At 44.5% G+C, this 27,801-nt stretch overlaps 2 protein-coding genes across 3 annotated transcripts in view; both read right to left on the bottom strand.

Annotated features, from left to right (window-relative positions):
- Positions 1–26,633, bottom strand: part of MAEA (macrophage erythroblast attacher, E3 ubiquitin ligase) — a 92,360-nt gene extending 65,727 nt beyond the window's left edge. The window contains exon 1 of one of the 2 annotated variants that reach the window (XM_063808570.1): positions 26,361–26,633. Coding sequence is in view for 1 of the 2 variants with exons in the window: in XM_054683681.1 (XP_054539656.1) it covers positions 7,664–7,846 (183 nt within the window). In the remaining variant the exon portion in view is untranslated. Of the gene's footprint in view, positions 1–7,663; positions 7,893–26,360 lie in introns of those variants that run through there. The other variant, XM_054683681.1, reaches the window with a different exon arrangement.
- A 267-nt stretch (positions 26,634–26,900) lies between these two features.
- Positions 26,901–27,732, bottom strand: LOC738860 (DNA damage up-regulated protein). Its single transcript, XM_054683690.2, has one exon. The coding sequence runs from the start codon at positions 27,607–27,609 to the stop codon at positions 27,049–27,051; it is 561 nt and encodes a 186-aa protein (XP_054539665.1). The 5' UTR covers positions 27,610–27,732; the 3' UTR covers positions 26,901–27,048.
- Positions 27,733–27,801: the final 69 nt, after the last annotated feature.

Here is a 27,801-nt window from a genome sequence, read left to right as displayed (position 1 = left end):
AAGATCGTACTTCATCAAAACTAGAAATGTTTGTGCATCAAAGGACATTACAAAGAAAGCAAAAAGACAACCTACGAAATGGGAGAAAATATTTGCAAATCATATTAGATAAGACACTTGGAGACAGAATATATAGTGTTTACAACTCAACAACAAAAAGACAACCCCATTAAGAAATGGACAAAGCACTGAGTACACATTTCTGCTGAGAAGACTTACAGATGACCAATTCATCACTGAAAGAGGGTCACCATCATGAGTCACCAGGTAAGGTGAATTGTGACGCTGAGACATGGCTTCATAGCTGCCAGGAAGCCAAATCCAAGTGGCCGGCGTCAGGGAGACTGTGGGAAGTGGGAACGTCCTACTTTGCTGGTAGGTGCAAAATGAATGCACTTGCTGTGCAAGGTACTTCGGCAGGTTCCCAAAAGTTAAACAGAGTTAGCATAGTCAGCAATTTCACTCCTATGTAGATACCCCAAAGAGCTGAAAATTGGCATTCCAACAAAAGTTTACACATGTAATAGCAGCACTATTCAGCCAAAATGTGGAAACGGGTGCCCATCTACTGGTGAATAAATGAACAACACGTCGCCCATCACATGACGGAATATCATGCAGCCATGAAAAGGAGTGAAACACAAGCACGTGCCACAATGCAGGTGAACCTCAAAAACACCAGCTAAGGGAGCTAAGCCGGTCACAGAAGAGTGCATAGTGTGTGACTCCAGTACTAGGAAATGTCCAGAAAATGCAAATCCGTAGGGACAGGATCAGACTGACAGTTGCTGGATGGGGGTGGAAATGGGAGGTGACTGCTGCTGGCACGGGGTCTCCATCTGCCCACCTGGGGCAGCTTCATGCCGCATCTGGGCCTCCCGGGTACTGCCCACCCCAGGTGAGGGGCCACCCCACAGGCAGGGCTCCTCTCTGGGCGTTGCACCTTAGGGGAAGACTGGACATTGGCCTAGAGATGTTGTTATTTGTTGTTAAATAAAATTGAGGAATTTTAAAAGATAGTTTTTTCTTGTAAAAAATATGTACCATAATATTTCTCATTTTCATCATTCGTAAGTGTACGATTCAGTGGCATTAGCTATATTCACAATGTTAGGTACCCATACAACTATCTATACCCAAAACATTCATAATTCCTAACATAAACAATGCATCAATTAAACAAGAACTCCTCATTCCCCTCTGCCCTCAGCCCCTGGTAACATCAGTTCTGGTTTCTGTCTCTATTAGGCTGCCTGTCCTAGGTACCTCATCTAAGTGGAATCATATAACATCTGTCCTCCTGGGTCTGGCTTATTTCACTAAGCATAATGTTTTCAAGGTCCACCCATCTTGTAGCATGCCCCAAAGTCAAATTTTGTAAATTTTATAAATTTTGTACATTTTTCAATTTTTCTTCAGGTACTGATTTCTAACTTTATACTGTGATGGTCAGACAGGATTCTTTTGTATGATATCTATCCTTTGTAATCTGCTGGGGCTTAATTTGTGCTTAACATGTAGTCTATCCTGGAGAATGTCCCATGGACTTTCCTTTTCATGGCTAAATAGTATTCCATTGTATGTGTGACCAAGCTTTGTGTATCTGTTCCTCTGTGGACGGACTCTTAGGTGTTTCCAGCTTTTGGTTATTGTATATAATGCTGCTATGAACATTCGTGTACAGGTATCTGCTTTCAATTCTTTTGGATCTAAACCCAGCAGTGGAATTGCTGGACCATAAGAAAGTTCTATTTTTAGCCATTTAAGGAACTGCCAAATCGTCTCCTACAGAGTCTGCACCATCTTCCATTCCCGGCAGCAGTGCACACACAAGGGTTACAGCCTCTCCATGTCCTCGCCAATGCTGGTCTTTTTCCATTTCCTTGATGATGGCCACTGTCATTGGTGGAAAGCGGCATCTCTGGGTGGATTCAGTCTGCGTGTGCCCCAGGACTAATGGTGCTGGGCATCTCTTCATGTGCTCATCGCCCACCTGTCTATCATCTCTGGAGAAATGTTCACTCAAGTCCTTTGCCAGGGCCAGGCACGGTGGCTCATACCTGTAATCCCAGCACTTTGGGAGGCTGAAGTGGGCGGATCACTTGAGGTCAGGAGTTTGAGACAAGCCTGACCAACCCTGTCTCTACTAAAAATACAAAAATTAGCAGGGCATGGTGGTGTGCACCTGTGGTCCCAGCTACTCGGGAGGCTGAGGCACAAGAATCACCTGAACCCAGGAGGCGGAGCTTGCAGTGAGCCGAGATCACACCACTGCACTCCAGCCTGAGCAACAGAGCAAGACTCCGTCTCAAAAAAAAAAAAAAAAAAAATCCTTTGCCCATTTTTAATTTCTTCTTGTTTCTTGTTGTTGAGTTATAGACATCTTTATACCCTCTGAATATTAGCCCCTTGTCAAATAGATAATTTGTAAATATTTTCTCCCATTCTGTCTTTTCACTTTCTTGATAGGGTCCTTTCATGCAAAAAAGTTCTTCCTCTGATAAGTTCAACTTCTCGATGTTTTTGTTGTTGCTGCCAGTGCTTTTGGAGTCATATCCATGCACTTATTACCAAATCCAACATCATGAAGATTTCCCCCTGTGTTTTCTTCTAACAGTTTATAGTTGTAGCTCTTAAGTTAGGCCTTTGATCCATTTTGAGTTAATTTTGCTTTACGGTGTAAGATAAGGGTCCAACTTCATTATTTCGCACACATATATCCAATTTCCCCATTACTGTTTGTTGTGAAGATTGTCCTTTCCCTATTAAACGGTCTTGGCACCCTTATCAAAAATCAATTGACCACAATGTGAGGGCTTTTTTCTGAGTTCTTTAGTCCATTGGTTTACATGTCTGTCATTCTGCAGTGCCATACTCTTTGAATTACTGTAACATTGTAGTAAGTTTCAAAGTTGGGAAGTGTGAGTACTCCAATTTTATTCTTTTTTTTTTTTTGACAGAGTCTCACTCTGTCACCCAGGCTGGAGTGCAATGGCATGATCTCGGCTCACTGCAAGCTCCATCTCCCCGGTTCACGCCATCCTCCTGCCTCAGCCTCCCGAGTAGCTGGGACTACAGGCGCCTGCCACCAAGCTCAGCTAATTTTTTGTACTTTTTAGTAGAGACGGGGTTTCACCGTGTTAGCCAGGATGGGCTCGATCTCCTGACCTTGTGATATGCCTGCCTTGGTCTCCCAAAGTGCTGGTTTTACAGGCATGAGCCACCGCACCCAGCCTTATTCTTCTTTTTCAACAATGATACAGGGAGTCCTTCAGGTTGAAATGAAAGGACACTAGACAGTAACTTGAAGCCGCATGAAGAAATAAAGGTTTCTGCTAAAGGGTAGTTATAAAAGCTAGTACTGTTGTATTTTTGGTTTGTAACTTCTTCTTTTTTTATTGTCTACACGATTTAAAAAATGCATAAAAATCACTATTAATCTTTGTTATTGGGCAAAAAATGTATAAAGATCTAATTTACGACATCATCACAGAAGAGGTTCCGGAGCAGGACAGGAGAGATTTGATATGCTCTTGGAGTTAATCAGGCACAAATTCAGACGGGAGTGTTAGAACTTCAGGATATTGTATGTAATGCAATTCTCAACGGTAACCACAAAGAAAATAGCTATAGAATATACACAATAGGAAATGAGAAGCGAATCAAAAATTTCACTGCAAAAAAATTCGCTGAACACTGCAGTAACGGAGGAAATGGGGAACGAAACGGCTCCCAGGCACGTAGAAAACAAGCAGCAGCAGTCAAAGAAAATCCTCCTTATCCGTTCTCCCTTTAAATCAAAGACAGAGATTGGCAGAATGAATTTAAAAGCAGGATTCAACCATGCACTCCTATATGAGACTCGTGTTAGTTCCATAGACACAGGTTGAAAGAGAAAGGAAAGGAAAAAGATGTTCCGTGCAAACAGTCTCAGAAAGAGAGCAGGTATGGCTATCCCAACATGATACCAAATAGATTTTAAATCGAGAGACATGTGCCCTCCAAGAGACAAAGAAGGACATTATAGATTAACACAACGTTCAGTACAGCAAAAATACAGTAAATACAAGCATTTGCCCACCGAACAACAGACGCTCAAAATATGAAGGAAAATGCAACACAATCAAAGGGAGAAATAGACAGTTTTACAATAATAGCAGGAGATTTCAAAACCCGACTCTCAATAACAGATGTAACAGAAGATAATTAAGGAAATGGAGGACTTAAAAACATAAACCAGTGAAACCTAATAGACACATCCAGAATCCGTGCCCAATAGCAAACCCCAATGAAACCTGATAGACACATGCAGAACCCTCGCCCAACAGCAAAACCCAGTGAAACCTAATAGACACATCCAGAACCACCGCACAACAGCAAAACCCACTGAAAGCTAATAGACACATGCAGAACCCCCACCGAACAACAAAACCCAGTGAAACCTAATAGACACATGCAGAACCCCCACCCAACAACAAAACCCAGTGAAACCTAACAGACACATCCAGAACCCCCACCCAACGGCAAAACCCACTGAACCCTAATAGACACATCCAGAACCCCCACCCAACAGCAAAACCCACTGAAACGTAATAGACACATCCAGAACCCCCACCCAACAGCAAAACCCAATGAAACCTAATAGACATATCCAGAACCCCCACCCAACAGCAAAAACCAGTGAAACCTAATAGACACATGCAGAACCCCCACCCAACAGCAAAACCCAATGAAACCTAATAGATACATCCAGAACCCCCACCCAACAGCAAAACCCAATGAAACCTAATAGACATATCCAGAACCCCCACCCAACAGCAAAAACCAGTGAAACCTAATAGACACATCCAGAACCCCCACCCAACAGCAAAACCCACTGAAACCTAATAGACACATCCAGAACCCCCGCCCAACAGCAAAAACCAGTGAAACCTAATAGACACATGCAGAACCCCCACCCAACAGCAAAACCCACTGAAGCCAAATAGACACATCCAGAACCCCCACCCAATAGCAAAACCCAATGAAACCAAATAGACACATCCAGAACCCACACCCTACAGCAAAACCCAATGAAACCTAATAGACACATCCAGAACCCCAGCCCAACAACAAAACCCAGTGAAACCTAATAGACACATCCAGAACCCCCGCCCATCAAAACCCACTGAAACATAATAGGCACATGCAGAACCCCCGCCCAACAGCAAAACCCACTGAAACCTAATAGACACATCCAGAATCCCCAACCAACAGCAAAACCCACTGAAACCTAATAGACACATGCAGAACCCCCGCCCAACATCAAAACCCACTGAAACCTAATAGACACATGCAGAACCCCCGCCCAACAGAAAAACCCACTGAAACCTAATAGATACATCCAGAATCCCCACCCAACAGCAAAACCCACTGAAATCTAATAGACACATCCAGAACCCCCACCCAACAGCAAAACCCAATGAAACATAATAGACACAAGCAGAACCCCCAACCAAGAGCAAAACCCAATGAAACCTGATAGACACATCCAGAACCCCTGCCCAACAAAACCCAATGAAACCTAATAGACACATGCAGAACCCCTGCCCAACAGCAAAACCCACTGAAACCTAATAGACACATCCAGAACCCCACCCAACAGCAAAACCCACTGAAACCTAACAGACATACCCAGAACCCCCACCCAACAGCAAAACCCACTGACACCTAATAGACACATCCAGAACCCCCACCCAACAGCAAAACCCAATGAAACCTAGTAGACACATCCAGAACCCCCACCCAACAGTAAAACCCACTGAAACCTAATAGACACATCCAGAACCCCACCCAACAGCAAACCCAATGATACCTGATACACACATCCAGAACCCCCGCCCAACAAGAAAACCCAAGTGTGCACAGGACATGCTCCAGGATAGACCATATATTAGCCACAAGTTAGGCCTGAGTAGATTAGAAAGGATCGATATCTGTGATGGTTGACACTGAGTGTGAACTTGATTGAAGGATGCAGGGTGTTGATCCTGGGTATGTCTGTGAGGGTGTTACCAAAGGAGATTAGCGTTTGAGTCAGTGGACTTGGGAAGGCAGACTCACTCTTAATCTGGTGGGCACAATCTAATCAACTGCCAGCAAATATAAGGCAGGCAGAGAAACATGAAAGGTTGAGACTGGCCTAGCCTCACAGCCTACATCTTTCTCTGTGCTGGATGCTTCCTGCCCTCGAACATAAGACTCCAAATTCTCCAGTTTTGGGACTCGGACTGGCTCTCCTTGCTCCTCAGCTTACAGATGGCCTAATGTGGGACCTTGTGATTGTGTAAGTTAATACTTAATAAACTCCCCTAATATAGCCTATTAGTTCTGTCCCTCTAAGAGAACCCTGACTAATACAGTATCATACAAAAGAATCTCTCTGACCATCACAGTATGAGGTTAGAAATCAGTACCAGAAGGAAAATTGAAAAATTTACAAAGTTATGGAAATTATTTTAAATAAGACTCTCTTAAACAACCAGTTGGTCAAAGAAGAAATTGCAAGGGAAATGAGAACATAATTAGAGATACATGAAAATAAAAACACAATATACCAAAATTTAGGGAATGCAGTAAAAGCAACACTCAGAGGGAAGCTGATAGCTATCAATGCCTATGTTAAAAAGAAGAGTACAAAGACTGGGAACCAACCCAAAAGCCCATCAGTTATAGACTGGAAAAAGAAAATGTGGCTTGTGGCCGGGCACAGTGGCTCATGCCTGTAATCCCAGCACTTTGGGAGGCCGAGGCGGGTGGATCACGAGGTCAGGAGATTGAGATCATCCTGGCTAACATGGTGAAACCCCATCTCTACTAAAAATACAAAAAAAAAATTAGCCGGGCATGGTGGCGGGCACCTGTAATCCCAGGTACTTGGGAAGCTGAGGCAGAAGAATCACTTGAACCTGGGAGGTGGAGCTTGCAGTGAGCCAACATTGCGCCACTGCACTCCAGCCTGGGCGACAGAGCGAGACTCTGTCTCAAAAAAAAAAAAAAAAGAAAAGAAAAGAAAAAAAAAGAAAATGTGGCACATATACACCATGGAATACTATGCAGCCATAAAAAAGGATGAGTTCATGTCCTTTACAGGGACATGGATGAAGCTGGAAGCCATAATTCTCAGCAAACTAACACAGGAACAGAAAACCAAACACTGCATGTTCTCACTCATAAGTGAGAGTTGAACAGTGAGAACACATGGACACAGGGAGGGGAACATCACACAGCAGGGCCCATCGGGGGTGGGGAGCAAGGGGAGGGAGAGCATCAGGAGAAATACCTAATGCATGAACGGCTTAAAACCTAGATGACGGGTTGATCGGTACAGCAAACCACCATGGCACATGTATAGCTATGTAACAAACCTGCACATTCTGCACATGTATCTCAGAACATAAAGTAAAATAAAAATAAAAATTTAAATTTAAAAAAAGAAACAACAACAATAACAAAAAAGAAGAATGATCTCAAATTAATAACCTAACTTACATCTTAAGGAACTAGAAAAAGAAGAGCAAACTAAACCCAAAGCTAGCAGAAGCAGGGAAATAATAATTAGCAGAAGCAAGAAAATAATAGAGAAGAGATAGAGAAAATACAGGCCAGGTGTGGTGGCTCATACCTGTAATTCCAGCACTTTGGGAAGCCAAGGTGGGAGGATCGCTTGAGCCCAAGGAGTTTGAGACCAGCCTAGCCAACATGGTGAAACAGGGTGTGGTGACATGTGCCTATAGTCCCAGCTACTTGGGAGACTGGAGGTGGGAGGATCACTTGAGCCTGGGAGGTCGGGGCTATAGTGAGCCATGATTGCACCACTGCACTGAAGCCTGGGTGACAGAGAGAGACCCTGTCTCAAAAAAAGAAAAAAAAAGAGGAAATTAATAAAACCAAAATTTGATTTTTTAAAAAATATCAACACAATTGATAAACCTTTGCGTAGACTGACAAAGAACAAAAAGAGAAGACACAAATAAAAACCAGAAGTGAAACCAGATGTGAAAATGGCCTTATAGAAATAAAAAGGATTATTAGAGAATATGTCAACAATTGTATTCCAACAAATTAGATAACATAGGAGAAATGAACAAATTCCTTAAAACACACATTAACCTAAATGGACTCAAGAAAAAGTAAAAAATCCCAACAGACCTATAACATGTAAAGAGATTAAATCAGTGATTTGCTTTAAATTACTGATTAACCTTCCAGCACAGAAAAGTCCTGGGCCATATGGCTTCACAGGTTAGTTCAACTAAACATTTAAAGGAAAATTAATACCAGTTCTTCTCAAATGTTTCCAAATAGTTGAACAGGAGGAACACTTCCTAACTCATTCTACGCAGCCAGCATTACCCTAATACTGAAACAAGATAAAGACATTCATGGAAAAGAAAAGTACAGACCAATACCACTTACAAATACAGATGCAAAATCCTCAGCAGAATATTAGCAGATTGAATGCAACAGCATCTTAAAAGGATTGTTCATCTATTCATCATGACCAAGTTAAATTTATCTAGGAATGCAAGGATGGTTCAACATGAGAAAATCAATCAATGTAATACACCACATTAATAGAATTAAGGGAAAAAAATCCACATAATTATCTCAATTTACACAGAAAAAGTATTTGACAAAATCTAATACCTTCCATGATTTAAGAGAGAAAAGCTCAGAAAACTAAGAATGCAAACAAAATTTCTCAACATGATAAAGGGTATTATGAGAAACCCATAGCTGGGCAGGCATGGTGGCTCATGCCTGTAATCCCAGCACTTTGGGAAGCTGAGTTGGGATGAACACTTGAGCCGAGGAGTTCAAGACCAGACTGGGCAACATAGTGAAGCCTCGTCTCTCAACAAAAAAATATTTAAAAATTTGCTGGGCATGGCGGTACACACCTGTGGTCCCAGCTACTTGGGAGGCTGAGGTGGGAAGATCACTTGAGACCAAGAGGTGGAGGTAGCAATGAGCCAAGATTGTGCCATTGCACTCCAGCTGGGACTACAGAGCAAGATTCTGTCTCCAAAAACAAAAACAAAACATGGCTGTGGGTGGTGGCTTATGCCTGTAATCCCAGCACTTTGGGAGGCTGAGGCAGGCGGATCACCTGAGGTCAGGAGTTCGAGACCAGCCTGACCAACATGGAGAAGCTCAGTCTCTACTAAAAATACAAAAAATTAGCCGGGTGTGGTGGTGCATGCCTGTAATCCCAGCTACTTGGGAGGCTGAGGCAGGAGAATTGCTTGAACTCGGGAGGCGGAGGTTGCAGTAAGCCGAGATCGCACCCATTGCACTCCAGCCTGGGCAACAAGAGTGAAACTCCGTCTCAAACACACACACACACACACACACACACACACACAGAGCTAACATCATACTCAGTTGTGAAAGATTGAAAGCTTTTCCCCTAAGGTCAGGAACAAGGCTCGCACCACTACTATTCAACAGCATACTGGAAGTTGTACCAATGCTAGACTGTGGGCGGCAAGCCACCCAGGTGCCGAGGCAAGAGACCAAGGGCACGAGCTGTTCCAGTGTAATAAAATACATAAAATAACAAAAGTTATACTAGATATAGATCATAGATATAATTATATATGAATATCATTAATCATTAGTTTGTAGCAATTACTCTTTATTCCAATATTATAATAATCCTTGCTCTACAATTACAACCTAGGAAAAACCAGGCCATACAGAGATAGGAGCTGAAGGGGCACGGTGAGAAGTGACCAGAAGAGTATGAGCCCTCTGTCACTCCCGGACAGGGCCACTAGAGGGCTCCTTGGTCTAGCGGTAACGCCAGCATCTGGGAAGATGCCCATTACCAAGCAGACCATGGTCTAGCTGTAGCGTCAGTGCCAAGGAAAAGCACCCACTACTTAGCAGACCAGGAAAGGGAGTCTCCCTTTTCCCAGGGGAGTTTAGAGAAGACTCTGTTCCACCACCTCTTGTGGAGGGCCTGACATCAGTTAGGCCCGCCCGCAGTTATCCGGAGGCCTAACCATCTCCCTGTGATGCTGTGCTTCAGCGGTCACGCTCCTGTTTCACTTTCATGTTCCACTCTGTACACCTGGCTCCGCCCTCTAGACAGCAGTAGCAAAATTAGTGAAAGTATTAAAGTCTTTGATCTTTCTAAAAAGAGCATAGAAAAAATAATGACCTAAGCTGTCCTCTCTCTCTCCACTTTGGCTACCTAACAGGGAAGGGCCCCCTGTCCAGTGGACACATGACTCACATGACCTTATCAATCATTGGCGATGACACACTCTTTACCCTTTTGCTTTGTATCCAATAAATAACAGCACAGCCAGGCATTTGGGGCCACTACCGGTCTCCACGTCTTGGTGGTAGTGGTCCCCCGAGCCCAGCTGTCTTTTCTTCTATCTTTTTGTCTTGTGTCTTTATTTCTACAATCTCTTGTCTCCACACATGGGGAGAAAACCCCACAGACCCTGTAGGGCTGGCCCCTACATAGACAAAAAAAGAAATGAAAAACACCCAAACGGATGGGAAGTGGTAAAACAATCTCTATTTGAAGATGACATAATCCTACATATAGAAAATCCAAAAGAACCCACAAGAAGGTACAATAGCTCATAAATTCAGCAAAGTTACAAGATCAACACATCAAGATCAACACGCAAACTTCATTTGTTTCTGTGCATCAGTATTGAACAATTCAAACAGGAAATTAAGTAAACAATGCCATTTACAACAATATCTAAAAGAATTAAATACTCAGGAATAAGTCTAACCAAGGAGGTGAAAGACTCGTATGCTGAAAATAGAAAAGATTGCTAAAAGAAATTAAAGAACACCTAAATAAATGGAAAGACATCCCATATTCATGGATAGGAAGACTTAATATTGTTAAGATGTCAATACTACCCAAAGTGATCTACAGATTCAACACAATGCCTATCAAAATTCCAACAGCCCTGTTCAAAGAAATAAAAGTAGACTCTCAAGTGTATATGGAATTGCAAGGGACTCCCAACAGCTTAAATATGAGGAATTTAAGGCCTTTTAAACAACAGGAATATTTATTTAAGATCATGCCTAAGTCTTCTCAGGGAATCTTCTGGAGAGGGAACTTTCCAGAGATGCCTTGGATCCTCATGATGTTGGTGCTTGGTGTGGTCTGGGAGGGCCTAAGTGTTCTCAGGGAATCTTCTGGAGATGGAATTTTCCAGAGATGTCTTGGATCCTTCTTCTGGAGAAGGAACTTTCCAGGGACGCCTTGGATCCTTATGACGTTGGTGCTTGATGTGGTCCGGGAGGGCCTAAGTGTTCTCACGGTATCTTTTGGAGATAGAACTTTCCAGAGATTCCTTGGATCCTCATGATGTTGGTGCTTGGTGTGGTCTGGGAGGGCCTAAGTGTTCTCAGGGAATCTTCTGGAGATGGAACTTTCCAGAGATGCCTTGGATCCTTCTTCTGGAGAAGGAACTTTCCAGGGATGCCTTGGATCCTTATGACGTTGGTTCTTCATGTGGTCTGGGAGGGCCTAAGTATTCTCAGGGTATCTTCTGGAGATAGAACTTTCCAGAGATTCCTTGGATCCTCATGATGTTGGTGCTTGGTGTGGTCCGGGAGGTCACTAGAAGGGAAGTGGTCCTTCTATTCTCATCCTCTTAATTTTTAGATTATGTCTTGTCAACATTAACAGATGTGACTGAAAAGGCAACTTTACTCAGAATTCTGTGCAAATGTCACAGAAGCTATCACTTTATCGTGAAGGATGTAAATTCAGGGTTTTTCATTGTTGTTGGTGGTGGTGGGGTGTGTGTGTGTGTATAGGTGTGTTTAGAATCAGGGTCTTGCTCTGTTGCCCGGGCTGGAGTGCTGTGATGCACTCTTAGCTCACTATAACTTTGAACTCCTGGGCTCAAGTGATCCTCCTACCTCAGCCTCCCTAGTAGCTAAGACTATAAGCATGCCCACTACACCAGGCTAATTTTTAAAACTTTTTTTTTGTAGAGGCAAGGTCTCGTTATGTTCCCCAGGCTGGTCTTGGACTCCTGGTCTCAAGTGATCCTCTATCTCAGCCTCCCAAAGTGCTGGAATTACAGGCATGAGCTATGATGCCTGGCTGCAAATTCAGTTTGATCCCAATGCAGTGTGTTGGGGAACAGAAGACTCAGAGGACTAATGAGGAGTCCAGTATGTAGGATATTGGACCCCCAGGCCCTTTATGGGCCACCATTCCATGTGTGCATAAAATGACAACTTACCATGTTGAAATGTTTTACCGTTACTGCCAAGTGAAGTCTTCACTTTTCAAGATCTCGAGGGAAAGGGACCGGATGTATTTATGTAGCAGGGAGTTCTGGGAAGCATTGGTCCTGGGAGCTATGGCAGGACCAGCAATGACACCACGTGGTGCTCTGTGAGGCCCTGAGGAGAATCCCCTGCTGGTGGGTGGGGGTGGGGGTCGGGGACTGGGCCTCAGCTCAAGGCCTCCCATTATGCGCGTTCTCCACACGGAAACCTGGCCTCTGTGGTGCAGCTCCTCTGCACAGCTCAGATCTTCGGTGCCACGTCACGGGATCCACAGGTACCCCGGAACCCTGGCCGCAGCTGGACACCTTTAACCTTGGGTGTGGAGGCTTCCTGTGGAGTGGCCAGGTCATCACGCTCAGGGAAGCCTTCCACCACTGGCAGCAGTCTCTGGTCATGTCTGAGACCTGCTATGTCCTATAATTTCTTCTGGCCCCACATGGTCCCCTGTCTGGCAGTGCCCACGTCTTGGCCACCCTGATGCTGGTGGTTCTGGAACTTTCCAGAGGGTTCCAGCTGGTTCTGTTTTAAGGATAGAAACCATCAAAGAACAAAATTTCAGCAAATTGAGTTTTGAGATGGAGTCTTGCTAGGTTGCCAGGGCTCTGGGCTTAAGCGATCCTCCCACCTCAGCCTCCTGAGTAGCTGGGACTACAGGTGTGCACCACACACCCAACTTAATTGTCTTTTATTAGTAATTCATGAACTGGGCAGCACCCAGCCTGCAAAACAGACAGGAGCTCCTTTGGGCATGGCAGCTGACCAGCCATGACAAGGCAGCTTCAGTAGCAAGGACCATCACAGCACAAGCAGCCCGGCTCTCCTGAGGCTATTTTCCTTGTATGGATTGACTTCCTGATTATGCCGGCTTGGGTTGACTGGGCCTCTTTTGATTGGTTGCCATGGATCTTCTGGTTTTTGGAAAACTGGCCCGTTTGGGGATTTCTCGTGGTGTTTTTTGTTTGTTTGTTTGTTTGTTTGAGACAGGTTGTTGCTCTGTCACACAATGGCTCAGTCATGGCTCACGGCAGCCTCCATCTCCTGGGCTCAATGGATCCTCCCACTCCAGCCTCCTGAGTAGCAGGGACCACAGGCGTGTGCCACCACCCTCAGCTAATTTTTTGATTTTTTGTAGAGATGAGATCTCACTGTGTTGTCCAGGCTGGTCTTGAGCTCAAGTGATCCTCCTGCTTTGGCCTCTCAAAGTGCTGGGATTACAGGTGTGAGCCACCATGCCTGGCATCCTGTGGTTCTTTTTAAAGTTCCAGTTTGATTATGTGCCATGTAGCACGTTTTAGTTTGGTCTGTTGGGGTCTAGTGCAGGAGCTCAGCCCAAATTCAGCTCCCCAGACATTTTATTTAATAGAAGTGGGAGGGTTGGCTGGGCGTGGTGGCTCATGCCTGTAATCCCAGCACTTTGGGAGGCCAAGGCAGACAGATCACTTGAGGTCAGGAGTTCAAGACCAGCCTGGCCAACATGGTGAAACCCCGTCTCTACTAAAAATACAAAACTTAGCCACGTGTGGTGGTGCGTGCCTGTAGTCCCAGCTACTTGGGAGGCTGAGGTAGGAGAATCGCTTGAACTCAGGAGGCGGAGGTTGCAGTGAGCCAAGATCGTGCCATTGTGCTCCAGCCTGGGCAACAAGAGTGAAACTTTACCTCAAAAAAAAAAGAAAAAAACCCCACAGATAAGCTCATTCTAAAGTTTGTATGGAAACGCAAAGGAACCAGGATAGCTAAAACAATTTTGAAAAAGAATAAAATGGGCCAAGTCCAATGGTTCATGCCTGTAATCCCAGCACTTTGGGAGGCCGAGGTGAGAGGATTGCTTAAGGCCAGTAGTTTCAGACCAGCCTAGGCAACATAGTGACAGTCCGTCTCTACAAAAATAAATTTTAAAAAATTAGGCAGGCATGGTGGTCCACGCCTGTAGTCCTAGGTAGTTGGGAGGCTGAGATGGGAGGATCACTTAAGCCCAGGAGTTTGAGGCTGTGGTGAGCTATGATCGTGCCACTGCACTCCAGCCTGGGTGGCAGAGCAAGACCTTGTCTCTAAAAAATAAAAATAAGAGGCTGGGCGTGGTGGCTCATGCCTGTAATCCCAGCACTTTGAGAGGCCGAGGTGGGCAGATCACAAGGTCAAGAGATTGAGACCATCCTGGCCAATATGGTGAAATCCCGTCTCTACTAAAAATACAAAAAATTAGCTGGGCGTGGTGGTGCACGCCCGTAATCTCAGCTACTCAGGAGGCTGAGGCAGGAGAATTGTTTGAATCTGGGAGGCGGAGGTTGTAGTGAGCTGAGATCGCGCCACAGTACTCCAGCCTGGTGACAGAGTGAGACTCTGCCTAAAAAAAAAATAAATAAATAGGTAAATAAATAAAAATAAGAATAAAATGGGAGAAATCAGTATGTCCCATTTCAAGACTTACTCTATATATAACCATAGTAATGAAGGTTATGTGGTATTCATGGAGGAAAAGACACATTGATCAATGTTACAGAATAGAGTGCCCAGAAGTCGACCCGTGCTAGTGCAACTAACTGGGTTTTGACAAAGGTGAAAACTTAATCTAATGGAGAGGATAGTCTTTTCAGCAAATGGTCCTGGCGCAATTGGACACCTGTATGCAAAAAACAAACAAACAAACAAACAAAAAGCAAAAACACCTTGATTTAAACATCACTTCTTCAACAAAAATTAGCTCAAATTGATCATCGTATAGGTTTAAATGTAAAATTATAAAACTTTTAGAAGGAGACATAGGAGAAAATCTTTAGGACTTAGGGTTTGGCTGAGAGATATTAGACATGACCCTGAAAGTACAACCTATAAAATAAAATGTTTGGTAAATTGGACTTTAGCAAAGTTAAAAACATTTGCTCTGTACAAATCCTGGTAGGAGGATGAAAAAACAAGTTTCATGTTAGGAGAGCATATCTGCAAACCACACATCTGATAAAGGACTTATGTCTAGAATATATACACTCAAAACTCAACAGCAAAAAAACCACACCACCCAAATAGTAAATGGGCAAAAGACAAGAAGAATTTTACCAAAGAGAATACAGTCCTCGCTCGGTATCCACGGGCTCTGCATATGTGGATTCTACCAACCACGGATCCAAAATATTTGAAAAAAAAATTGTGTTTGTATTGAACATGTATAGACTCTTTTCTTGTTATTATTCTCTAAACAATACAGCATAACAACTGTTTACATCGCATTTACATTGCATTCAGTATTATAAATAATCTAAGGTGGTTTAAAGTACACGGGCGAATACTTTGTTATGTGCAAATGCTGTGCCATTTTACATCACGGACTTGAGCATCCGGGGATTTTGGTATCTGAGGAGTGCCCTGAAGCCAATCCGCATGGATACTGAGAGACAGCTGGATACAGATGGCAAATAAGCGCATGAAAAGACATCCAACGGTGCTAGTCACGCGGGAAATGCAAAGGAAAGCCCGAATGAGAGAGATCACTACCTACCTATTAGAACAGCTAAAACGGATAACATTAAAAATAGTGACAACACCAAACGTTGGCAAGAATGCAGAGCTCTCACATATCACTGGTGAGAAGGTGAGCTGGTCCAGCCACGCTGGCGAGACAGTCTGACGGGTCCTTAAAAAGTGAAACATACGCTTACTTCACAACCCAGCAATCACACAGCTGGACACTTGTTCCAGAGAATCAAAAATTACATTCACATAAAAACCTACGTGCAAATGTTTGCAGATTTCTTTGAAATAACAAAAAACGAAAACACCTGGAAACAACAGAAACATCCCTGAAAAGATGCACGGATGAAGAAACGATCCCATCCCCCATCCTCCACGAGCGACACCCCGGGGTCCCGGTGTGAGAAGAGGAAGGGGTCGCCCATATCTCCCTCCTCAGACCTGCGCCCAAGGTCCCTGCACCCAATTCCCTGCTCAAACAGCCCCTCCTCCTGGTCCTCACGTTCCCCACCCCGGGGATCACGCCCTGACACTGTGGTTCACTGGATGTGCACCCGTCCACATCGGCTCCAAGCCGCTTCTCCCCAGGCAGGTCCGCGTTGCCCGAACTCTGCCCTGCCAGCCCCATTGTCTCTACTGCAGACCCTACTCATCCCTCCTCCTGCCAGGTTCCCCTTAGGTTCACTCACCTCCCTGGAAGGCATGCTCTGACCCAGGCCACGCTTCTCTGACCCCTCTCCTCGCTTACCCACTGTTGCTCTTAGCTCCTGTGACTTCAAGTGCTGCCTCTGGGCCCCAGGCTCATCGGCCATCCACCTCCACCGGGGGGTTCCATGGATGTGTCCTGTTCCCCAGGTCTCCTCAGAAACCCCGTCCTCCCTGGATCTTAGGTAGGACCGCAGCCCAGAGTCAGTGCAAGCCACCCGCCACCCCAGGCTTCTTCCTCACCGCTTCTCAGCCCTACCACTGGAAAGCAGCCCTTCCCCCGTGACCATGAACGCCACTGTGTCTCCTTGCCTTGCTCCTTCAATCCCCCTCTGAGAGCAGCGAGAATGACCCTTATGAAGACAAACCCAAAATCTCTCGCTGCCCCCAAGTCCTTCCACCCTTCTCATGGCCCACAGAGCACAGCTCCCATCCTGGCCACCTCTATCCAGCTTCCCCACCTGCCACACTCCTCCTGCCTCACCCAGCCCCGGGGATTGCTTTCCAGGGACACCGCTGGCGTTCCTCACGCCTGCTGATCCCAGGCCTGTGGCACTTAGGAACCCGACAGTGTGATGCACCTGCCGCCGGGACTGGCAGGAGTCCAAAGGCCCAGGGGAGGCTCAGGACCCAGAGGATGGGGCAAAGTGGGCAGGACTGGAGCCATCACCTCTAGGTCTAAACCCAAACATTGCCAGACACTAGCTCTGGGGTTCCAGGCCACAAATGGTTACACAGAAGTCCCTGTGCGCCGTCCCCTTGGCTCCTGTATCCTGTATTGTAGCAGCGCTGTCTCACCAGCCTGCTTGGAGTTTGACACGAGTCTAGCCGGGTGAGAAGCGCGTAGGGCAGCGGCGAGCAGTCTGTGCTGTGTTAGCTGGTGGTTCAGCAGAGTTGGACGGTGAGTCTAGCTGGGTGAGAGGCATGTAGGGCAGCGGCGGGCAGCCTGTGCTGTGTTAGCTGGTGGTTCAGCAGAGTTGGACGCGAGTCTAGCTGGGTGAGAGGTGTGTAGGGCAGCGGCGGGCAGCCTGTGCTGTGTTAGCTTGGGGTTCAGCAGAGTTGGACACGTAGTTGGGTGAGAGGCATGTAGGGCGGGCAGTCTGTGCTGTGTTAGCTCGCTGTTCAGCAGAGTTGGATGCGTAGTTGGGTGAGAGGAGTGTAGGGCAGCGGCGGGCAGCAACACAATAAACCAACTAGATCTAACACACATCCAGACATTCTACCAAGAACAATAGCAGCATATACATCCTTCTCAAATAAGCATGAGTCATTTTCCAGGATACACCATCTGTTAGGCCACAAATTAGGTCTCAATGGATTTTAAAATGTAGGTATCATACAAACTCTTCTCCAACCACAACAGAATAACGTTAGAAATCAATAACAGAAGTAAAACTGAAAAATCCACAAATTTCTGGAAGTTAAACAACACACTCTTAAACAACCAATAGGCCAGAGAAGAAATCACAAGGGAAATAACAAAATACTTAGAATGAAAACGAAAACGCAGCAGACCAGCACTTACAGGATGCTGCAAAAGCAGTGCCACAGGGGAAGTTCATAGTTATAAATGCTTACACTAAAAAACTAGCAAGATCTCAAACCCGCAACCTAACTTTACAACTTAAGGAGCTAGAAGAAGAATAAACTAAACCCAAAGCTAGCAGCAGAAAAGAAATACTGAAGGTTAGAGAAGAGATAAAGGAAATAAAGAATTGAAAAACAATAGAGAAAAACCAGTAAAACCAAAAGTTAGTTCTTTGAAAGACCAACAAAATTAACAAGCCTTTCACTAGATGGACTAAGAAAATAGAGGGAAATCTCCAGTTACTAAATCAGAAATGAAAGTGGGCACATTACTACTGACTCTATAGAAATAAAAAAAAATTGTGAGAGTACTATGAACAATTGTATGCCAACACATTGGATAACATGGATGAAATGAACAAATTCCTAGAGACACAAAATCTACTGAGAAACAAATCAGGAATAAATAGAAACTCTTAACAGAATTATAACTAATGTGGAGATTGAATCAGTAATCAAAAATCTGACAAAGAAAAGCCCTGGACTTGATGGCTTCACTGGCAAATTCTCCCAAATATTGGATGAAGAATACCGATTCTTCTCAAACGCTTCAGAAAAACTGAAGGCGAAGGACTACTTCCTAACTATTCTATGAGGCCAGCATTATCCTGATGCCAAAGCCAGACGAAGACACTATGAGAAAAGAAAACTGGGCTAAGTGTGGTAAATCACACCTGTAATCCAAGTACTTTGGGAGGCTGAGGCAGGAGGATCACTTGAAACCAGGAGTTCAAGACCAGCCTGGGCAACATATTGAGACCCCATCTCTACAAAAGAATAAAATAGGCTGGTGTGGTGGTGCACGCCTGTAGTCCTAGCTACTTGGGAGGCTAAGGTGGGAAGATCACTTGAGCCTGGGAGTTCCAGGCTGCAATGAGCCATGATCGCACCACTGCACTCCAGCCTAGGCAGCAGAGCAAGACCTTGTCTCTAAAAAAAAAAAAAAAAAAAAAAAAAATTTAAAGAAAGAAAACTACAGACCAGGGCCAGGCACAGTGGCTCATGCCTGCAGCCCCAGCACTGTGGGAGGCTGAGGTGGAAGCTCAGGAGTTCAAGAACAGCCTGGGAAACATGGGGAAGCCCCATCTTTACATAAAATACAAAAATTAGCTGGGCCTGGTGGCATGTGCCTGTAGTCCCAGCTACTCAGGAAACTGAGGTAGGAGAATGGCTTCAGCCAGGAGGTATAGGCTGCAGTAAGCCAAGATTGCATTACTGCACTCCAGCCTGGGCAACAGAGCAAGACCCTGTCTCAAACAAAACAAAACAACTACAGAACTAACATCCCTGATGAATATAGATGTGAAAATTCTCAACAAAATACTAGCAAACCTAATTCAGCAGCATATTAAAAAAAGGATTACACACTATGACCAAGTGTGACTTATTCTTGGAGTACTAAGACGGCTCAACTGAAAATGGATCAGTGCAATACACAACATTTCCAGAAGGGGAAAATCACCCACATAACCATCTGAATTGATGCAGTGGCAGCATTTGACAAAATTCAACACATTTTATGATTTAAAGAAAAACACTTAACAAACTAGGAATAAAAGGAAACTGCCTCAACATTACATAATAAAAGCCATATACGAAAAACCCACAAGGAAGGGTGCCTGTTTCCCCACTGCTATTCAGCATAGTACTAAAAGTGCTAGCCAGAACAATTAGGCATGAAAAATAAATGAACTAATAAATGAATTCAGCTAAGTAGCAGGATAAAAAATCAATACATTGTTCATGCTAACAATGAACAGTCCAAAAAGCAAATTATGAAAACAATTCTACTTACAGTAACAGCAAAAAGAATAAAATAAAATATTTAGGAATCAGCTTAACCGAGGAGGTTAAAGACTTCTGTACTGACAACTACAAAAAAATTGCGGTAAGAAATTAAAGAAGACATAAATAAATAAAGAAGACATCCCATGTTCATGGATTGGAAGATGTCAATAGTACTCAAAGTAATCTACAGATTTAATTCTACCCCATCAAAACCACAAAGCCTTTTTTTCTCAGAAATGGAAAAACCCATCCTAAAACTCATATAGAATCTCAAGGGATCCCAAATAGCAAAAGCAATGTTGAAAGAAAAGAAGAAAGTTAGAGGACTCACACTTCCTGATTTCAATACTTACTACAAAGCTATAGTAATCAATAATTTCGTAATCTGGTAAACTCACTATAAAGCTACAGTGATCAAGAATACAGTAATCTACAGTCTGTCGTCATACCAGTGTGGTACCCTGGACCTACATGTCTATCTTTATGCCAGTACCACACTGGCATAGAGACAGACACATAGGTCAATGAAATAGAACACAGAGTTCAGAAATAAACCTTCACATATATGGTCAAATAATCTTTGACAAGGTGCTGAGACCGTCCAGTGGGGAAAATAATAGTCTTTTTGACAAGCGGTGTTGGGAAAACAGGACATTAATTTGCAGAAGAATAAAGTTGGACCTTTTGCCTCACACCATATACAAACTACAAAAACCTAAATGTACAATCTAAAACTGTAAAACTCTAAAAAATAATAATAAGACAAAGCTATACAACTTTGGATTTGGCAATAATTTCTTGGATATGACAACAAAAGCACAGGCAAAAAACAATGTCAACAGAGTAAAGAGGCAACTCACTAGATGGGAGAAAATAGTTGCAAGTTGTGTATGTGATCAGGAATTAGTATCCTTAATATGTAGAAAACTCCTAAAACTCTACAATGAAACAAAAAGCTGATTCAAAAATAGACACATGACTTGAATAGACATTTCTCTAAATAAGTACTCAAATGGGCAATATGTATATAAAAATGCTTGACGTCACCATTTATTAGGCAAATGCATATCTAAACTACAATAAGGCTGGGGAACAGTGGCTCACACCTGTAATCCCAGCACTTGGCGAGGCTAAGGGATTGCTTGAGCCCAGTTCAAGACCAACCTGAGCAACATAGTGAGACCCCCCCCGCCTACCACATCTCTAAAAATAAAATAAAATAAAATAAAATTTAAAATTAGCCAGGCATGGTGGTGTATGCCTGTATTTCCAGCTACTCAGGAGACTGAGTAGGAGGATCACTGGAGCCCAGGAGGTCAAGTCTGCAGTAAGCTATGATTGCACCACTTATACTCCAGCATGGGAAACAGAGTGAGACCCTGTCTCAAAAACAAAAAAAAAAAACAAAAAACAAACAAAACTGCAATGATATACCACCTAACACCATTAGGTTGGTTACTATATTAATAAAACAAACAAGCAAACAAAAAAACACACAAAAAATCCAGAAAATAACTAGTGTTGGCGAGGATGTGGAGAAACTGGAACCCTTCTGCACTGTTGCTGGGAATGTGAAATGGTACATCCACGATGGAAAACAGTATGGTGCTTCCCCAAAAAATTAAAAATAGAATTACCCAGCAACTAGATTTCTGCACATATACCCCAAAGAATTGAAAGCAGGCTCTCAAAGAGATATTTGTATGCACATGTTCATGGCAGCATTATTCACAATAGCTAAAACATGAAAGCAACCTGTATTAGTCCATTTTCATGCTGCTGATAAAGACATATGCAAGACTGGGTAATTTATAAGGAAAAAGAGGTTTAATGGACTCACAGTTTCACGTGGCTGGGGAGACCTCACAATCATGACAGAAGGTGAAGTGCACATATCACATGGCGGCAGACAAGAGAAGAGAACTTGTGCAGGAAAACTCCCCTTTATAAAACCATCAGATCTCGTGAGACTTATCCACCACCACGAGAACAGCATGGGAAAGACCTGCCCCCATTATTCAATTACTTCCCACTGGGTCCCTCCCACAACATGTGGGAATTGTGGGAGCCACAATTCAAGATGAGATTTGGGTGGGGACACAGCCAAACCATATCACAACCCAAGTGCCCACCGATGGATAAATGAATAAGCAGAATGTGGTATGAACAATGGGATACTATTTAGCCTTAAAAAGGGATGAGATTCTGACACAGGCTGCAACACGGATGAATCTTGAGGACACTGCACCAAGCGAAATAAGCCAGTTGCTAAAAATACAACTACCACAGAATTCCACTTATATGAGGTAGTTAGAGTAGTCAAAATTATAGAAACAGAAAGTGGAATGGTGGGTACCAGGGCCAGGGGAAGGGAAATGAGGAATTATTGTTTAATGGAGACAGAGTTTCAGTTTTACAAGATGGAAAGAGTTCTATACAGATGCATGGTGGTGATGGTTGCACATCATGAGTGTATTTACCACCACCAAACTGTACACTTAAAATGATTAAGGTTGTAATTTTAAGTTATACGCATTTTACCACAATTTTTAAAAGTTGAAAAAAAGACAGAAGTGAGGGCAGTGGTTGCACTGGGGAGGAGGAGGAGGGCAGTTACTGGCGGGGGCTTTGGAGGGGTTTTTGACACAGCGTTCTACTTCTCAAACCAAGTGGCAATTACATAAATATTGCTTTGCTTTTTAAAAAAAGATTGTGGCTTTCTTCTTCCTAGAAGACTGTGTGTTGTCCTCTTGTCTGGCGTGCTTTGTTGATAGAAGCTGCACCATGGGAAAGCCTACATGGCTGGGAGCTGAGGGTGCCTCTGCCCAACAGCCAACGAAGAGTAAGCTTGGATGCAGACTTCCCCAGGCAAGCCTTCAGATGAGACCACAGATACTGTGCTATTGTCCTGATTGCAGTCTGGTGAGAAGCCAATATGCAGAGGACTCAAGCCACGCCTGGATTCCTGACTCATGGCAATGGTGAAATACTGAATGTTTTTTAAGCTGCAAAGTTTTGGGGAATTTTGTTATGCCCCAATAGGTAACAAATAATGCTATGTACAGAATCCTATGTTACTACTTATTTTATCTTGTGACTTTGAAAAAAATCGATATTTGACTATTGTTTGGCTTTTATCATTGTAATTGATAGGCTGCTTTCATAACTGCTTTTGATGTAATCTGAGTGGTTTTATTTTTCACTTTAAAATTTTTTTGTCTTTTGTATTCTGTAGTTTTACTCCTAAATGTAGAAGTGTAGTTTCATCTTTTTTCCCCAGCTCAAGTCTCACACTGTTCCTGAATCTAGGATTCACATTTTTCATCAAGTATAGAACTTTCTTAGTGATTAACTTTTTAAATACTGTTGCTTCCTCATTCTTCTAATCATTCAGAATGGAACTCTCATAGATGTTTGGGATCTCCTCATTCTGTCATCATGCTCTGCCTCGCATCAGAAGTAATTTCTGCATATACCACAAATTCAGCTCTCAGCTGGGTCTAAATTGCTTTTTAAACTCAACTCATTGAGTTAATTTTAGCAAGCATGGTTTTTCATTCTAGATATTCCATTTAGTTCTTCAAAACTGCCTATTCTTCTCCCACTCCCTTGCAATCGTATTCTTGTTCATTTACTTCTTTTATTCCTGTAATTCTTACCCATGTTAAACATGTTTAATTAATGTTCTCTTTTTTGCTTGATTCACCTTTTGAAGGCCTTTGGTGGGGGAGTCCGTTCCTGCTGTTCACACATCTGCTGACTTCCCTCATGTGGTTCTTTCTTGGCATGTTTTGTACTTTATGATTGTAAATTCATCTTCATTGGGCTTTATGGGTAGGAATTGGAGGGGGCTAGATTGATAATGTCTACGTGATTTTGCTTCTATCACTGTGCCTGCTTCTGTCATGGGCTTCAAGGGTATTACTAGCCTGGGCCCAGGTTTTATATCAAGTTATTTGCTGCAGGGGTGGTAGGGCCTAGACTGTGAAACCTGTGAAAATTCGATACCTAGGCTGGGCACGGTAGCTCATGCCTGTAATCCCAGCACTTTGGGAGGCCAAGGTAGGAGGATCACTTGGGCCCAGGAGTTCAAGACCAGCCTGGGCAACACAGCTAGATCCTGTCTCAAAAAAAAAAATTCAATACCTGAAGTCTAACAAGGCTCTGAGTCCTGATTATCAATTGTCAACAAAACTGTTTCTGTCTCACAGAACCACAACAGGCAGGCAAACACAGAACCATCCTGTTGTCTTCCTGTTCCTGTGGGCACACTCATTCACATCTCTCCTGACGGCGTAGCCCTTTGAGTGCCCTTGTTCCAGTTCCTGATTCACGTGGATCCAGGGAGGCCTCGTCTCCTTTCCCATGTGAGTGTGGAGACTTAAACCCCGAGGCTCCAGACGAACACTCTCCTGGGCTGCTGCCCTTTGGCTCTCACACTTTAAGACCTGGTTTTCAGCCTTCTGTTTGTCTCTGGTTCCTGTCACATCCCTGACCTCCTTGTGAGCTCAGCTCTGCATCAAGTTTGTTGTTTCTATCTTGTGCTCACAAGTTCTGTTCTGGGAGGCTTTTGGGGTTAGACCATCACAGGTAAAGACAGAAGGGGAAATCTACTTTTGCATTTCTAAGATCAATTTCTAGGCTTGTTTTCAGAACATTTGCCATCCCCCTCTGTTCTGGTTTGAATAATTGTCCCCTCCAAAATTCATGAAGTTTGATTGTCATTGTGATGATCTTGAGAGGTGGAACCTTTTAGAGGCGATGCAGCCACGAGGGCTTTGCCCTCCTGAATGGGCTGGTGCTGTTATCATGGGAGTGGGCTTCTTATCAAAGGGTGGGTTCAGCATTCTTTTCTCTCTCTCTCCTTGCCCTTCTGCTATTCTGCGATGTGATGATGCAACAAGAAAGCCCTCACCAGATGCAGCCCCTTGAGGTTGGACTTCCCAGCCTCCAGAACCATAAGCCAACAAGCTTCTGTAAGCTGTCAGTTACCCAGTCTGCAGGAGTCTGCTATAGCAGCACAGAATGGATGAAGACATCCTCTGTATCATTTTGCAATCCTACAAGAAAGGTGTTCTTTTGTACTCATTTCATCACTGGCTAAACTGGACTCTGGATGGCTAAAGTAACAAGGCAGGTCTGTCTGCTTCCAGAGGACCTGTCCTGCTGCGGCGGTTCTGGGCTCCCCTGGGCTTTGTGGCATTTTACAGCTTGCAGTCATCCTGCAAGGTAGATGTTACTTCTCTTCCCATCTTATGGCTGAAAACCAAGCCTTACAGCAGTTATACAAGTTATGTGGCAGTTTTCAGCGATTGTATTAAAAAATATTTTAGGTAGACAATGTGGTGTATATACGCAATGGTATACCAGTCAGCCTTACAAAGGAAGACAATGCTGCCATATATGACAATATAGATGAACCACAAGGGCATTATGTGAAAAAACCCAGGCACAGAAAGACAAATGCTGCACAATCTCACTCACAGGTGAAATCTAGAAAAGCTGAACTCACAGAAGCAGAGGGTAGAATGGTGTTTACCTGGGGCTGGGGCCGGGCAGTGATGTTGGTCAAGGGATACAACATTTCAGTTACATTGGAGGAATATGTTCTAGGGATCTGTAGTAGGACATGGTGACTGGAAAATTGCTAAGAGAGTAGATGTTAAGTGTCCTCACCACACCAAAAAACAAAAAGTATGTGAGTTAATGCATGTTAATTAACTTGATTTAGCCATTCCACAATGTATTCATATTTTAAAACAAGTTGTAAACAATATATACAAGTATTATTTGCCAATTAAAATACATACATTTAAAAATATTTTAGATATTTGTCCATTTTTGTTTCAAGTTTACTTGCTGGTCATTTTATTGTTAAAAAATTCTTGGTTGTTTTCGGCTGGGCACAGTGGCTCATGCCTGTAATCTCAGCACTTTGGGAGCCTGACGTGGGTGGATCACCTGAGGTCAGGAGTTCGAGACCAGCCTGACCAACATGGTGAAACCCCATCTCTACTAAAAATACATAAAATTAGCTGGGCGTGGTGATGGGTGTCTGCAATTCCAGCTACTCGGGAGGCTGAGACAGGAGAATTGCTTGAATCCGGGCGGCAGAGATTGCAGTGAGCTGAAATTGCACCATTGCACTCCAGCCTGGGCAACAAGAGCGAAACTCTGTCTCAAAAAATAAAAATAAAAATGACTGTTTTTTTTTTTCTGTGTGTACATGACTGACAAGACCAGTGGTTTCCTTTAATACCTCATCGATGTTCCCAGGCACTTTTTGTATTTGAGGTGTGTGAAGTAATAGGGTGGCCCTTGTTTTGAGCGTGATACTGAACACACCGACTAATAAAATGGGGGCCTTTGGCTGCACACCAGGCGCTCTGGGTACTGATGAGCTCGCCCCCGACTCCATGCCAGGAATCAGAACGGTTGCCCGGGAGAGTCGGCAGAAAGAGGAGGAACCGGACGCAGTGATCTACCTGGTTTGTCCTGGTGTCCAGTAACTTGGAGTTCTTCTTTCACACGTGGCTGGCACAGAGGAGACACTTATAAATACCCGAGTTGAATAAAATAGTCCATTGACATGGAGTCGCATGAAGCAGCATTCGTCCATCCAAAACGCCGATGCTTCTTTAGAGTGGACTGAGTTTTCCCCCAATACTAGGTTGTCCCACGCGATGGACAAAAATAGCCCATGTGGCAACGGAGGCTGGCCGGGGGGACCTAATGCCCATGCCTCTGGCATCCTCACCAAGGTGACTGTCCAGTAGCTCCCAGGACAGCCCATCCGTGTAGGGCAAACGCCATGAGCCCCTCCTGTGTGCAGGCACAGGGCAGGCCCAGGCACAGGGAGGCGGGTGGGCAGGCACACGAACAGCCAAACGCTGACCCTGGAGGGCGGTGGTCATCTGCTCATCACAGGGGAAAGACTGGAGGTGGGAGAGGCAGGTGCCACCCGCAGGAGTTGGGACGAGCTGTGCACACGGCTGGGCACACGCAAAGCTGAGCCTTCTTCGTGAGCAACACGGTCACATTTGGGTGTAGGAATCTTGGCTGGAGTTGCCCAACGTGGGGAGCAGACAGCTCTGCAGCCAGGACCCCAGCTGGAGAAGGCAGCGCTTGGAACAAGCCAGGACAGTGGACAGACGGGCCGGTGCCAAATAGAAGTCATGATAACGCGCTGACAAGCTGTGCAAACGAACACTGTGTGCAGACGGAGGCCATGAAGAGTGACGATGGGGAAGACGCTGGATCCCTGGCTGGCCTGCATCCCTCTCCGTTCTCAGTTGCCTGTGGAATTCCGGGGAGCTCTGCTCCAGCTACACTGCACATAAAAGTGCGCAGGAAGTGGATCCTGGAGAGGAACTGCTCTTCTGGACTGAGCTTGCTGCTCATGGCAGCCCCACCTGCAGGACCCAAAGCCTTATGTGATGTTTGCTGGACACTCAGCCACGTGGCTGCCTGTTGAGCTCTGCAAGTCCACGCGGGAGCCAGGAATTCCTCCCCAGAAGTCTCTCCATTATATTCACCACCCCCTAGTAAATCACAACCTGACTTGCTGCAGAGGATGGAGTGCCTGGGACTCGTCTGACCCCAGCTCCCCTGGGGAAGTGGGGGTGGTACGTCCCTGCACCCGGCCACCTGCTGCCTTCTCCTGGGCTGCCTGTCCATGCCGAGCAGACAGGAAAGTCCAGTGAAGTCCCTGCCTGTGCACTCCACCAACCACATAGTCCCTTCCCGGCAGCCTCACCTAGGCCCCTCCAGCTACGACCCCTTGTCCCCTGCACCGATGCCTGGCCTTGGAGGTTGCTGCTCATTTTTCTGGAATTTTTTCTTAGATCTCTGCAGGGCTGCCCCTCCCCCTACAAGGGCTCCACACGTGTTCCCTCCTTCATGACTCCCACTGGGCTTCCCCGACAG

This window comes from Pan troglodytes, chromosome 3, assembly GCF_028858775.2.
Source record: "Pan troglodytes isolate AG18354 chromosome 3, NHGRI_mPanTro3-v2.0_pri, whole genome shotgun sequence".
Taxonomy (NCBI): Eukaryota; Metazoa; Chordata; class Mammalia; order Primates; family Hominidae; genus Pan; species Pan troglodytes.
This window is presented reverse-complemented; position numbering and strand designations above follow the sequence as displayed.